Source organism: Aplidium turbinatum, chromosome 14 (assembly GCF_918807975.1).
Source record: "Aplidium turbinatum chromosome 14, kaAplTurb1.1, whole genome shotgun sequence".
Classification (NCBI taxonomy): Eukaryota; Metazoa; Chordata; class Ascidiacea; order Aplousobranchia; family Polyclinidae; genus Aplidium; species Aplidium turbinatum.
In genome coordinates, this window is record NC_137485.1 from 11,995,238 (window position 1) to 12,010,244 (window position 15,007).

A 15,007-nucleotide genomic window follows, 5' to 3' on the forward strand; every position below is an offset into this window, starting at 1 on the left:
GAACTAGATTCAATCCCACCACTGAGCCGATCATCAACATCATCGACTGATATGGCAGGTATCAGTGGCTTACAAAATACAAACGAATAATGGATGTTTTATAAATTTTGTTGCTTGTATGGTAAGTGTACTCTAACAAGTAGACACAAATATCTGTAGCTTACAAAGAGCAAACAAAATATCTTCCTCATATGTGCAACTGTGATGTTGTTCATTGCAATCACTATTAAAATACGCTGCGTCCCAATTTCTCTGGTAACGTTTAATTATGATAATCGCGGTGAGCATCATGGCCGGCTGCACCTACAGTTCACAAAGAACTAGTTTTGGTGTAGGCTATATCAAATGAAAAAGGTAAATGCAAAACACGTCTTCCTGATGTTTTTTCAACTTACCTTGTGTCACTGCTGCATGTTGAGACTTCTGCAGTCGAGTAGGGCAACACTAAAAAAAAACGAATATGAAACCACAAGTTTTGCAAGGTAAAGTAGCACTCACAGTATAAGTGTACTGTACTGTATATTCTTTGAGCAGGTATAAGGGCTTGGGATGAACAACACAGCGATTTGTTGAGACTTCAGTATAAAAGATTACACACTACAGTCCAAAAGGGTATTTAAAAATCACTCAAAGGAGATCAAGCAATATGAAAAATGTAAGTTTTAATGTTTGGAGTGACCACGTGAAAAACAAAAATTTGAACACACCATAGCCAAAGACAAATGAAGCACCACATGCCACTTCAGTTGAAGTAAGAGCAGTGGACATTAATGAAAAGAAGTTTGCTGTTTCGATAACAAAGGAGTGAAGCACCTTAACTAGGGCGTGTCTCAGCTGGTTTGGCTCAACAAGTTCTCAACTTCTCAATGCGGAAAACCTTCTGTATTCAACTCAGGAAACAAGTGATTTGGAGATCTGGAACTGTACAGAGGCAACCTGGTTAAAAAAAACAGCATACACAGTGCAGCAATTCCATATCAATCAAATCCTTGCTTACATTAGATTGATTCAAAGCTTTACCTGAGTATGCTTTTGAGCAGGTTGCCTTTCAAAGTTACGCGTAAAACTAATGACCTCGCAGTGTTTAAACATATTATAAGAATCAATCGTTGTTTCAACATTGTCCTTGCGAGTTTCTTTTGTGAAAAACGTCATACCATTTCCTTTCAAAAGAAATTTCTGTAACAATGCGAATTTTGGCGATTTCATACAATGCAGATCCAATAATGGTTAATAGTAATGACCAGGGCAATTTTTGATTCCACGGATGGGTATCGTCTTATAAAGGTTAAAAATCGTGTTGATTGTGCTCTTTCTTGCGACAAATACAGTGGTAAAGAAGAATCTGAGTAATAGGCCTATTGAGTTTGTAAACATTACCAAAATAACATTTTAGGGGTTTTGAGAGAACAAAAACAACACCACTGTATCACCCAGCTTGCAAAGTGAACGGGTTGTGACTTGTGGGTGAGTAAAGTATACGCCTCAATTGCATCCGCACAGCGTCGAATTCGGACCCACCAACAACGTATTAATAAGGAGTGGTTATTATTCTCTTCCTGGAAGGGTGGCTCTGAGAAGTGCATGGTGGAAGAGGCTGTAGTATAGTTTGTTCACTAAACAGAACGGAAACATTGGACGACGAGAAAAAAAGCTAGCTACTTTCTCATTATGACAGTTAAGTTAGAATAACTTTGCCTTGGATTGGGAAATGCATAAACCGTCGGTACAGAAGGCTCAAACGACGACTTTCTCGTTTTGTAAGAGAGCCTTCAACTCAACCCCATTGTTGATATAGCCCAACTTTGAAACGATCCTGTTTTAAGATTTTAGGCCAGGATAGAAAAGTATTCTTTCGTAGCGATTCCTTGTCGTCTGGCGTAGAATCAACGCAAAGTCACAAATCCGATTTGCAAACGCTAAACAAATAGAGAAACTGCAACACTGTGCTGAGAGTTGAATGCTAAGTTTATACCAAAAACAAATATGAAAGTGGTGAGTTAGTGTTTATTGGCCCTTGCAAGATACAGTACAATGGTTGAGATCACATTGATAGTTTACGAAGTGATAAGGTTTCACTCAGTGGAATTGCGTAACTGATTGCAAATGCAAGCAATACTTTAACTGAAGAAGATATGTCAATTTACTGTGGAATTTGAACAAAGTTAACTTGAACCAGTTGTGCATCAGTGTATCACGTCCATATGGTTCACTGTAATCTCATCGCGGTAATTTCATCGTGGTACTTTCATCGCAGTAATTACATCGCAAGACACCACATCGTCAGTAATTTAATCGTCTTCGTCAACGTCCACCCTAACCCTAACGTCCACCTACCCTAACCCTAACTTCGTAGAGAACCAGCTACTAGACGGTTCGATTAGTCTTTCGCCCCTACGCCCAGGTCGGACGATCGATTTGCACGTCAGAATCGCTACGGCCCTCCACCAGAGTTTTCTCCGGCTTCGGCTTGCCCAGGCGTAGTTCACCATCTTTCGGGTCCGGACGACCGTGCTCTTGCCGGAGCCGGCCCTTTCAGGGCGCCGCCTCGCCGGCGGTGCTTTCGTCGCCCGCAGCTGGTAGCTTACGCAGCTCTCATACTACGATGTAATTACCTGACGATGTGATATACTGCGATGTAATTACCATGCGATGAAATTACCACGATGATATTACCACGATGAAATTACTGCGATGAAATTACCGGACACCCGTCCATATACTGTACAACAGGCATGCACAACGTACAGCCCGCGGGCCGTATGCGGTCCGCGAAACCATTTCATGCGGCCCACGAGATATTCCGTGATTTCGCTCATTTTTGCTGAAAAATTTTACAAGAACAATCCAACCTTTGTTGCTTGTATCTGCACAAAGTGCGCGGATGAATATTTTCGAAACGTAGTGTCTGGTACCGTACAGGTGTCAGCGTACATCAAAATTTTACTGTTGGTTGAGTTGTCAGCATTTTGTGAAATATACAGTACCCTGTAATCGCGTTATGACTGAAAACAAAAGAAGGAAGTTTGAAAATGAGAGCAGAATCTTTAACCCAGAATGGACAAGTAAATACTTATTTACAGTAAATACTTATTTAAAAATATCAAGTTCCAGCATCTCGCCTAATTATGAGTTGCTTGTTGCGAACAAAAGATGTAACGTTTCTCATTAAATTTCATTTTTTGATATTAGTCTTGTATGTAGATTTCTTGTTAATGTTAGGAATTTATACTTCGTTGGATTTGTTATTGTTTGTCACCGTCGAGGGGTTACTTTTGTTGTAAAACCGTCGAAACATAGTTACAAGCTCTTGACAGTAACCATCCTCTCAACGATATCTCTTATTCGAAGGTTAATCGGTCACATTATATAAAATAGGCTACACGCTAGTTACAACAACGTTAGCACGCGGCCAGCGAAAAATATTTTTTTCCTAAAACGGCCCGTGTACTGTTTTGAGTTGTGCATGCCTGCTGTACAATCAATTAAAGATAGAAAAGTTGTGCAATCTCCAACGCAAACCACTTAAAACAGAGTCGGTTCCAAATGTGAACATTTCATCATTGCAAAGTGTTTCCAAATGCAAATCCTTTGTGACGTGTTATTTTTCTAGCTTTCCTTGTTTTTTAAAAACAAAAATCCACTGAAGCAACCATCCATTTTGAAGTTGAAAGTCTTCGAAAATGCTGTGTTTACTGTTTAGCAAACCTTTTTAATAGCATTGTAAAATTTCACTATTCCAAATTCTATTAATTTTGAAAGAGTAATAAATTATAAGGCAAGTGTCTTCAATACACGACTCGGTGGCCATTCTTCATTTATGAGTCATCTATTAATTCGTGCTAACCTGTGTCACGATGTAACAAGATGAAATGAGGCCAAGTGATGTTGGTTGGATGCTTTCGTTCGAAAACACCGGTGGTTTCCAATTTTCTTGAGCAAAAATTTAATCTTCCAACTGACAACAATCTGTTGTAAGATATTTCTGTTGAGCCATTAAAAAGCATCAACAATAGACCGCATTGACCTCTTTATACTTATACATTCCATGCACCTGATAGATTTGTTTTTCCAAGTAAGCCGAGCCCTCTCGTCCTAGCTTGCAAAAGGCATATAGTTTTACATTGTTTCAGCAGCATCAGACGTTCAAAAGGTGTGAAAATGACAAATTTTCTTTATTTTTATCTGATGTTGATTTTGCGCAGTGATTTGTGAAGATGACTAGTCTCGTTCGTCTTTACAGCTTGAATTTGATATGCGTCTTTGAGCAAACTTTGATTTCTTCATCTTGTGTTTATGCCTTTTTGTGGTTTAAGTGCAAAATAGTCTGACTGAAACAAATTTATTTCAAAATTTTAAAATGTATTTCAAAATTCCTTACCTTTGTCTCGTTTCATTGCACAATAACAGTAATCATTTGAAAATTATTAAAGCAATATCAAAACTAATTAATATTAAAACTAACTAATAAACTATTTCATTGGAGTTTATTTTCCACTGTGAAAGTGGCTTCTACAGTATTTTATAAAAATACAATTTTTTATAACATATGCTTTTGTGAAACAAGTCTACTATCAGAAGACCTAAAAAATAACATTTAAAACGTGGCTACAGCCCTCTATCATAGCTTTTGAAATTGTGTAGTGTAGGCTATTTTATAAACTTATTGAAGTTATCAAACCCGGTAGATTTTATTTACTGTGTTGTCAAAAATACGTAAAAGCATGTTTGAATTGATGTTTTTTTGTCACTATGAATAGTGGAATATTTTTAAAGTTCTGTATTAACGTCGGTACATACAAGCAAAATTAGTCGATAGATGAACAAAGGTGTCCAAGAAGGTGCTTGTTGTTTATCCTCCATTTTCAGTCACTTTAGTTCTTTGCAAAAAGGGCGTAAATCACACAGACTCGCCCATTGAAGGTCAGTCATGCGTGTAAAAAAGGCGCGTCCTAGTTAATGAGAAAAAGGCAATCTCTTTTTACAAATATTCTTGATGCTTTGCAGCCTGGAAAAAGTAGCTTAGTCAATTCTGCACTTCTCTAGAAGCCAAGTAGGTCAAGGAACGCTCAAGAACAGTGATAGCTTGTTGAAATCGCTGATTAAGGCGGATGGTCAATAAATTAAGCAACACTATTTTGCGAAGGTCTGTTAGGTTGGCAGTCAGAACCAGGCAAAGCGTAAGTCTATTCATGATTTTTGCTTATTGGACATTTTTATCAGGAAACTCAACAAGGGCTGTGCGGGGAAAAAAACGCGGTGAGCTTTCATTTTCGACGATGTTGCATAAATTCAAAGTTAGTCAACCTTAGATTAACGCAAACTTATTTTTTTAGTGGTTGTATATTCAAGTTAGAGCTAAGCAATCGGCTTGTCATACATGTCGATGTCATAGGAAAGAGGTATTTCAGTACAGAAGTCAGAAAGAAGCTAAGTTGCCAACGGTATTCAAGCAAATGTTTAGGATAACCGATCACGTTTTGACAGTCGTCTATCGAAGAACTGCCGCAAAAAGACAGTTTCCAAGTTTACCTGTTCAATAAAACAATGCAGATCTAATTTGTTGAAATTTTTTAAGCTGGTGTACTGTTCAGTGTTCACCCAATCACTTCAGCAATAGAAACAGTATGGGATAATTAAGGCGCTAGCATTAGTCACGTCGCATCCTTGTATAGTTTGGTAAACGTGATGGAGGAAATAAGATTTTGAAGGATTTTAGGCTCTGCTTCGATGAAATGGGCGTGGGTGTTGATTTCCGCCATGTCGGTGTGACGTATTATAATGGGGCTTGACAACAGTCACGCCGCAATGCAGTGTTCCCAGATATTTGGGTTTCAGTGTAACCAAAATAAGCTTTTATGTTAGCTGCCAATTTTCTTCATTTTGTTCAATTGCGTGAAGTCTACATGTGATTTTATGATACAAAAACTATTTTGATTGGCATAGGCTACTGTGTTTTTCAGCATTGTGCTTGTATTTTATTTAAAGAAAGCTTGTAGGAAATTTTTTGGTTGAATTGATATGACGCCCATGAACAATACTAGTTTAAACAATTCCATGTCGGATAAACACAATAACCGAGAGGGCGTTGGCGAAGATTTGTCTGAAAGAAATAGTGTTTGTACAATGAGCAGTCTGATTCACTCGTATTCGGCACCTTCTCTAACTCACGAAGCTTCGAAAACATGCAAGCGTCGAAACGGAGAGAAGTCCCCGTTGATTTTCAGCAAAAAAGACAGAATTCTTCAGTCTTTCACGTCAACCAGCCCGAACAAATCGTTCAAAGCCTTTGTAGATCCAGATGCAGTTTCAAACCGAGGATCAACCGCCCCTACGACGATGTCGAAAAGAAAACGCTCAATACAAGAGACATCCAGTTATGCTGAATATCCCAAGATTGAAGATGTATCAAAACTAAAACGAGCTTGCAAACAGGAAAAATCGGACGAAATTGAACAGTCGTCGAACGGAAAGTGCACTTGGTTGTTGGTTGGTGAAGATGGTAAAGTTTTACTGAAAGCTGCAGCAACTAAAGAAAAAGTGGTGAGTTGTGACAGAATGCCATAGCAAATGCAAAACTACTGTAAAACAATCAGCTTTGGTTGATACGATAAAATATTTTAATGATAAAAAATGTAGAAGGCAGGCGAAAATATTTTCTTTAAAAATTGACTTACACTTTTCTCTATATTATTCAGAGCGACTACTACATCATTTCAACACCACCGCATTCATCGATACCCGATTGTGAAGACACCAAAAGCCACCTACAATTCAGTGATGACAAATTGGTGCTAAAAGAACATTACGTTGATGAAAGCAGCAAAGCGCGTCGTCTTTGCAGCTTCAAAGATGTCAAAGTACCCACTGCCATCAAAGATGAAACTTCCCAAGCCCTCGACTTGTCGAGTCATTCGCTCGAGAAATCAAGAAACCGTGTTCATGTTAAAAATGAGCCTCATGAGACTGACGAGAAGACCTTGACCCCAACGGAGCAATCCCGCCATTCTTCTTTCTTTGTCCGAGATATCATGTCGATTCCTGAAAATTTAAAATCGTTTCCGCCCAAAATGTCACATATTCGTGAACTTGGATGTAGATCCAAATCATCCTTTGACTCTTTCGACTCTTTGTTTGATAAGCATGCCAGTTTGAATTCGTTGGCCGATAGCAAGTCTAAGCCCTTGGTCAAAGGCCGAAGTTTGGATCAACAAATAGAATCAAGGTGTTTTGTGCCGAATCCAGTTGAAAAGAGATGCGAATTCAGAGAAAACAAAACGTCTAGTCCTGAAGTTGGTAAGTTATCTCAATTTTTCGATAAAAGGCTACGTGTGGTGTTTCTCGATAGTTGATCGCAGTGTTTGACCTATGATCATAATTTGCAGATGGGAAATTGCATTTTCCTCAACGTCCTCAAGTACTTCCGCTTCCCAACCGTTTTCTCACTGGAAAAGCTCACACTTTCAGTCCAACTCGTTCGTCTGCACACAAACTTCATCGCCAAGCTGCATTGTCTCCATCCCAATCCCCATTTTCTTCTCCCTCATCATCTCCCCACTCCCATCTCAACGTGACATCATTCACGGACAGAGCCGCTGCCTGGAGTGCTGGTCGTTATTCGTCCAACAATGACTCAGCATATGGTACGTGCATCTGTAGGCTACAAGTCAAACATTGTGTTGTTACTTGCATGTTTTCTTGTCAAACTAACTTCAACTTCACTCGTCAGCAGAAAAGCAAAATTTAAAGCCATGACTTAAAGCAAACAGACCATTGATTTCACTTGTTTGTTTTTAGACAATGAAGGTTTTGTGCAGAATCGATATTCGCCCAGGCTGTTTTCAAGTGGTTGAATTGTGTATATGATAGATTTTTTAAGCTTGGCCCTTTTAAGTTTTTTCTGGATCTAAAAATAAAGTTCAATAAACAATTGTTGTATGTGGTAGGTCAGCGGTTGCTAAAATCTCATGCAAAGTTATTGAGGGACACCTTTGTCGATTCAACATGCTAAGGTGTATTGCAATATTTTTAAAGCTTGAACAGGATCAGCGACTGATTAGAATTATATTCTATTTTCCTTGCCATTAATTTAATGACAATATTTTCATAGGTTCATCTCCTGACGAAAATATCGGAAGGGGACTCAGCTCCTCCCTCGAAAAACTGGCCCGAGGAAAGCCATTCTCCCCCGGGTCTCCCGCAGAAAACATCAGCTCGTCTCTCTCGGTCCAGAATCCTCTCTATATGCTCTTTGCGAATCAGTCCGGAAGAATCAGTGAATTGGATCCACTGTATCAGAATTTACAGTAAGTCAAATGAAATGCATTTTAATGCAGTTACACTTGCATGGCGTTCAGGAAACAATAGAAGCTTTCAGAATAGCGAGTACTCAGCAGTCAAAAACTCCATTTTACCATTTTACATTGTATTAATGTCTTCAGTCGTTGAACCAGTGTAAGAAGGTTTTGGCAAGCTGGGTGAGACAAAACTGTGAGACGTAAGAGAGTTTCATAACTAGATTTAAAATCATCGTGTCATTGTGTTGAAATACGCTTACAGATCAATATATTCTTATAAAAATTCTATCTAGCCAGCGAATCAGTCTTTTTTACATTCGTTGGCGGCAGACTTTGAAACAATGCAAGAAGAATTGATTGTTAGCTGGATAGTTGAACAAATTTGGGTTTGAATAAGAGAGATCATAGATACTTCTTGCAGTTATCGGCACATTTTTTATATTTTTTTGTCGCATGGAATAAACGAGCTCAGATTTGGTTCTGACAGTTCATGATTTAAACGATTTTATTCTGAAAGGCAATATCATTCGTTACGTTTTATTTTAAACACAGACGAAAGGTCTTTCTAAAATATCTTTTGTCAACACTATGCTGTACATTAAAAGTACCCGATTCATAAACGAAAAAAAAAGAAATTTTCAGTTATTGTAATAGTTGTATTTCAGTCCAAGATATTATTGAAAAGCTTTTTTTATTTTGGTTGATCGATGAGGGGAGTTTTATGTTCAAAGTAATGCATAGTTAGCTGAATTCATTATGTGCTTTATCGGGCATGAGTAGGCGTTGTTTCATTAGTCGTGATCATGCTCTGTAAATAGACTTCTGTTGTTGTTATTCTTAGCCCACGACACTTCAATTCTGCTGAGATGCTACTGGAATCACCACAACGTTACGGAAGCAACATGCCACCAGTGAGTAGTGTAATTATACGTAGGCTGAGTGGTTTCACTTGGTGTTATTGTGAAACTAGACTGTCACAGCTCTGCAGAGACTATTAACCTGGTCGGAAACCATCCCACGAGACCGAAACTTATGTCAGTTTGTTGTTTTTCAGATGTGTGGGATGATGCTGCACAGCCCAGAATCCGGGAGCCCAATGCGGTCTTCTCCTTTTGGAGAAAACTGTAATATGATACGGAGTTTCATGGTGGCCCAAGAAAGGTCTCCACCTTCACAGGTTTTCCATAACTTTCAAGCTGATCAAAAGAGCAGGGAAGTGACCAACCGCGACGCTTCGGTGTTAGGTTCTTCTCCTAGTCCACTTGCAAGTACCCCCTCTTTCGAACAAAGCTCTTCTCTCGATGAGCCAGCGATGGACATGTGTCAAGGAGATCTCACCACTTCATCTAAAAAACGACGGATTCATTTATGTGACTTCGAAGGCTGCAAAAAAGCTTACACAAAGAGTTCGCATTTGAAAGCCCACAGAAGGACCCATACAGGTGTGTGGACTGCGTATATAATAAAGTTTTAAAAAAGTTATATTAACACAAATGAATGGCACCAAACTGTATTTCTTTTTACAGAAAATGATTGTAAATTTGTTTTCATCACCCGACACCGTTTGAAGTTTTTTTTTTAATTGCTTGAAATATCAAGATTGTTATTTCAAAGATTACTTACATTTGTAGTAGAAACCCTTGGAAGCCAAAACATGAAATTTAGGAAGTTGCGCCTTTGTTCGGTATTTATTCGTCAGCCCTTAATCTGTACGTCACACTTCCTGGATAGATATTTATATCCAAAACGCTATCACTTCCGCGCGACAGAGTTAATGCGAAAAGTAGATCACCTTTTAGTTGTTGCTCGCTTAGATACAGCATTTCTGAACAAACGTGGTTGACACTTTAATGATGTATTGTTTCTGTAAAATGGCAAAGAAAACAACAAGTTTTTGAAACCAAAAAGTACTTGAAGTGGCCTGTTTGTGAAAACGTACTTGTTTGCATTTAAAAGAGTCGTGTCATTAACCCGCATTAAAACTTCTGTTAGTCTGTTGAGCTGATGCAGTGTGACGTTGTAATACCAAGAAAAGTGATTAAAAGCCAGCCCGGCTTAATCCTACATATGACTGATTGGTTGGACTGGAAATTCCCCCGTGTAGAGCGCCTCGTCACGATCCAGTTTCCTGTGTCTTTATACGGTTTGAAGAGCAGCCTTCCTCAACTCAAAATACCTGAAAGTGCACAAGAAAGGACATTTGTTTATTGTTGATTGCAAGTAGCCAACCATGCATACCCAGAAAGCTTCTTTGTGTTCATCACATATCTTTTTAATTTACATATAAGTTGTTGCACCCACGTTCTACTGGAATGTAAAACCAAAACTGAACAAACACCCACTCTGAGTTTATGATAGCATTGCTTTTGGAAAGACCGTGTGATGGGTTACAAAAGTACGACTAATCAGTTTGACGAAACAAAGTACATTTTGTTCTACTAGCGGCTAGCCCATTTACTGAAAACAAAATACGATGCATCACGCATTTGAGATTTCAATCTGAGTTTTGAAACTAGAGGTCTACCACCACGTCGCGACTCTTGTCCGCTTTTTCATTCTTTTACATCGTTAGACGTAGCCTACCAAATCTCTGATTCTTTAGTTGAGCAGGTTTAGTTTTATTGCTTTGGTGTGAGGTGTTGGCCTTTTGACACTTTCAAAGCCGAGGTTCAACCAAACCTGCGTCTGCCGCTGTGTGATGCCAAGGCAGTCGTGATACGTTTGTCTCACATTTCCCATCTCCGTCACGTCTGGCTTTATCGACACGAGGGAAAATTTCTGGCCGCTGAACTTTGTTATTCCATTATGAAGTGACCGTCAAAACACTTCACATTATGGATGTGAATATGAAAGCCAGCCAGATTTTAACGTCCTGTTGCACATCGTATTTGCGTTCATGTTTTCTGTATGACTTTGAACGGCGTATGCACTGGGTCAAAGTAAAGTTTCAGCATGTTCACTTCACTTAGAGTCTGTTAGACGTCAATAGACGATAAATAGATGTTAAAATAGCAACTTTACCGGCTGAGAGTGTTTCTTGAACCGTAGCCTACGATTGTCAGCACTTAACTTTGACTTTGAGTCGTAGAGGTTAAAATTTGTGGTTTAAACCGCTAATATCTCTACGTACGAAGATTTAAAGAATACTGTTTATTTATGGTTTAGCTCAGGCAGAGTTACTTGCAGCAGAGTTAGGGTTAAAAAAGTCAAAGGCAAACTAAACCCAATGAGCAATATTGCCAAGCATAAAATTCACGAGAAATTGAAAACAACGTTCAAAACAAATGACGTATGATTTGAGAAAAAAGTCTTTTGCACATCACACCTACTGTGAAAAGGCGGAATCTTCACAATATTTTTCACATATACAAAAAACTTGTTTGCTTTAGCCCGGCTTGGTACACAGTTCTGGTAAATATGATAATCATGAAGGTAGAGTGTGCGATCGTCTCTGGCAGATGCATTGCAATTGCGTTAAATATTAATCGGACGCTCTGCGTTCTTGCGCAATATCGGTAAACTCCTTTATGCATACAATCTGCGGTGGAAGCCCGACCGAACAAAGAAAAGCTTATTGTGTAACACGTCCTTGGGCGTGCTTGCCTTGACTCGCCCCTATTGTATTTACAAGCTCTGAGAAGGCAACGCCCTTATCGATTGATTATAACACAGGCGTGGAGATCAACCGGTTTGAGTAGAAAAACCTGCTTTTTACGTTGATATAACCACTCTGAAAGCGAATAAAACGCGGATATATTTGGTTTTGGTGGATGACTAACACAAGGTTTATGGCGTATTAGTGAACACTTCTTCCCTCGCTGGCACGCTATTATACCTTTTGCCTTCTGTCACATTGCTTTCTATCTAATTTGAAGCAATGACCATCATCGAGTTCAATGTTTCATAACCAACCGCGACAAATTTTGTTATATTTGCTATTGCGTTGTCAAACTTTGCATACATTGACTGACGCAACTCTGAAAGTGGTTGAGAAGATCTTGCAAAACAACGTTTTTGAAGCTTTTTGCGTACTTTGCAAACTGCTGTAACCATGAATGTTTGAGATACAGTTTGATTTGTGTCATTGTACAGACTGTTGCTAATAGTGTGATCAAAATTGTTTTAAAAATCACACCTTTTTATCCTTTTCTGCCTGCCATGTTATGACCTCATGTTTTTGGGGGAAGCGATGGAAAGGCAAAAAATATGTTTTTTTTCCGAAACTTATAGCCAGTCTGTAAAATGTGGCAAATTATGAACAAATCAGGTCATATTTTCCGATAGCGATGGATACAGCATATTATCAGATGATGCAATACGTATGTATATCACATAATTAACTGAAACCTTTTATTTCAGGTGAAAAACCATACCAATGCACATGGGAAGGTTGCACCTGGAAGTTTGCCCGGTCTGATGAACTAACGAGACATTATCGCAAGCACACGGGCTATAAGCCTTTCCGTTGTTGCCAATGTGAGCGCGCCTTCTCCCGATCCGATCATCTTGCTCTGCACATGAAGCGCCACCAGCTGGCTTCTGCGTAATTTATGAATCAATCAAGCGTAAAGAATACAAATATTTGAGCTGACTCTTCCACTCAGAAAAATATTTCGACGGGCAAAGATGTTTTCTTATTCATTTTTTTTAGACGTCGTCGTTTTTTAAGTGGTCAAAGGTGTATTTTGCAATTCCAGCTGGTTGTTTTGCAATTACCTTTGGAACTTATCCTCATAAGTTTCTTTACAACCAAATAGCTTGGAATTCGATTTTCAAAATACCGTGTAATATGACATTCAAGTTTTGGTGCAACTACCGTAGTTTATTTTTTTATTAAGCATACATTTTATATTCTCGCAATTTCTGTTCGGTCAACTCAGCGTCATCCTTCAACTGCGTGCACAGAGATACCGGTACTCGTTGTTGAAGCAAAAATTGACAACAGATGTCAGAACAGCTATTTGATATTTTAATCTGATCATCTTCGGTCTCCAATACTTTCCATATAATTGCTGTTAATGAACTATTGTGCTATTAGTAAATATCAACAGCAATTGTGTGAAAATGTTGTTATCTGCAATTGTGTTCCTGTTCAAGTCAATCAAATGCTGTTTTTTTTGTATAGGTGTTTTTGTGATTTGCTTTTATACGTTTGTGTGCCTCCGAGCATGTACACAGAGCACTTATATTGTGAAATCCGCTTTTAGTAGGTTGCTTTTGCAATAGGCTACTCGTAACTGACTGCTATTACAATTGGTTAAACACAAGCGAAGTGACTGACAAGTTTGATTTGGCCAGAAAAAGGTTTTGAGGTAGCAATTTCTACTGTCGTATGAAAGATCTTCAGTAGGCTATTAGTGTCAATTTGTTGTCACGCGCTTGATTGCAAGAATCGATTCGCAGCAGGACGCACCTAGCTAAATGATTCCCACAGCTCGCTGTTTGAAGTGATAGAAATTACGTCCACTTTGGCTAGATAAGAGAAAAAGGTCGCCTTTCGATACTGGCATGTTTAATTGTTTATACTGTATTAAATTTGCATACGGTGCCACATAGTTAGAGTTTTACAGAAACGTAATGCAGCACGTGACATTAAATCTGAGCGGGTGGACCATACCATTTTCACTAACAATGTGATATTGACATCTATAGTTTCGGGGGTGAGTTTGCTTTTTTGTTCCAAAAACAGGCAAGACACGGCAATAGAACAGGGTTGAGCATTATAACAATATGTTTTACATATTTAGCCTACAAATAGTTTTAACAGTCGAACGTTTTCGGCTTAACCTAAGCTCTCATCAGGAATCTGAATGTCCACACAAATATCATGTTTTCGTGTAAGCCCAGTCCCATGCTACACTCTTCTTCACGTCTGGGAAACTTTGACTTTGCTCCGCAGCGAAATCAAACGTCGCAAAAATGTGCAACATATTCGACTTAAATTAAGACACCCCTTCTACAAAACTGACCCATTTCAATTAATGTTACAACGGACTGGCAGAACTTTTGTAATAACAAAATCCTTCCTGGTGGAGACTTAATCACGGATCCAATAAAAGCTCTCCTAGGCTTTGATACGGCTATCAGAAAATTGTGGACCACTGCAAACCGCATAAGAACAAAACAAATGACTCCCTTAGCCGATAGGGAATGACAACTTAACCAAACTGCTCAAAATGCAACGCTCCAAATCAGTTCGCAGACTATTTCATATTAGAATGTCCAGTAACCAAGCTTCAAGGATACCTTAGCGCCCACCAATGCCACAAAGTCCTCATTAATTGGCTAAATGAAAACTGCTTGGACTTGGACTTATAGCGTCATACGAAACAACTGATCTGTTCTGGGAGAATTTACTTACCACTTGCTGGACTCACCAACAACGAAATCTTCAATCATGCTCTTGTTTAAAAAAATACCACAAATGAAGCCAACGAAACCTCAAGTGTTGTCGTTTGGGAAACGGGAGTCAAGTAAATAAACCCACGGAAGGTCGAAAGTGCTCTTTATAGGCCAATAAAAATCTTTCTTTGCCAAACCAACATAAAATACAAACAACTTGAAAAAACCATTTGAAGGAAGGCTCAGATAATTTTTTGAAAATGTTAGAAAGCAAAAGGCTGAGAAAAGCCAAAGAAGTAACGAAAGTTAAATTAACCAAATTCTCCACTTTCCAAATCTTACTTACAATTTTTGTTGCCGGAGCCTCC

The 15,007-nt window shown here is 38.8% G+C and overlaps 1 protein-coding gene across 1 annotated transcript; it reads left to right on the top strand.

Annotated features, from left to right (window-relative positions):
* Nucleotides 1–5,941: 5,941 nt before the first annotated feature.
* Nucleotides 5,942–13,564, top strand: LOC145782799 (uncharacterized). Its single transcript, XM_082594561.1, has 7 exons — nucleotides 5,942–6,543; nucleotides 6,699–7,296; nucleotides 7,386–7,643; nucleotides 8,111–8,306; nucleotides 9,139–9,208; nucleotides 9,352–9,739; nucleotides 12,657–13,564. Exons 1-7 carry the CDS (start codon nucleotides 6,022–6,024, stop codon nucleotides 12,842–12,844), a joined length of 2,220 nt encoding a protein of 739 aa, XP_082450687.1. The 5' UTR covers nucleotides 5,942–6,021; the 3' UTR covers nucleotides 12,845–13,564.
* The last annotated feature ends 1,443 nt before the right edge of the window (nucleotides 13,565–15,007 follow it).

Excerpts from the sequence above, each read along its gene's own strand:
- LOC145782799 (XM_082594561.1), top strand. The coding sequence starts at position 6,022 with ATGACGCCCATGAACAATACTAGTTTAAACAATTCCATGTCGGATAAA. Across the intron at positions 6,544-6,698 it reads CAGCAACTAAAGAAAAAGTG|AGCGACTACTACATCATTTC; the intron begins GTGAGTTGTGAC and ends TATATTATTCAG. Across the intron at positions 7,297-7,385 it reads AACGTCTAGTCCTGAAGTTG|ATGGGAAATTGCATTTTCCT; the intron begins GTAAGTTATCTC and ends CATAATTTGCAG.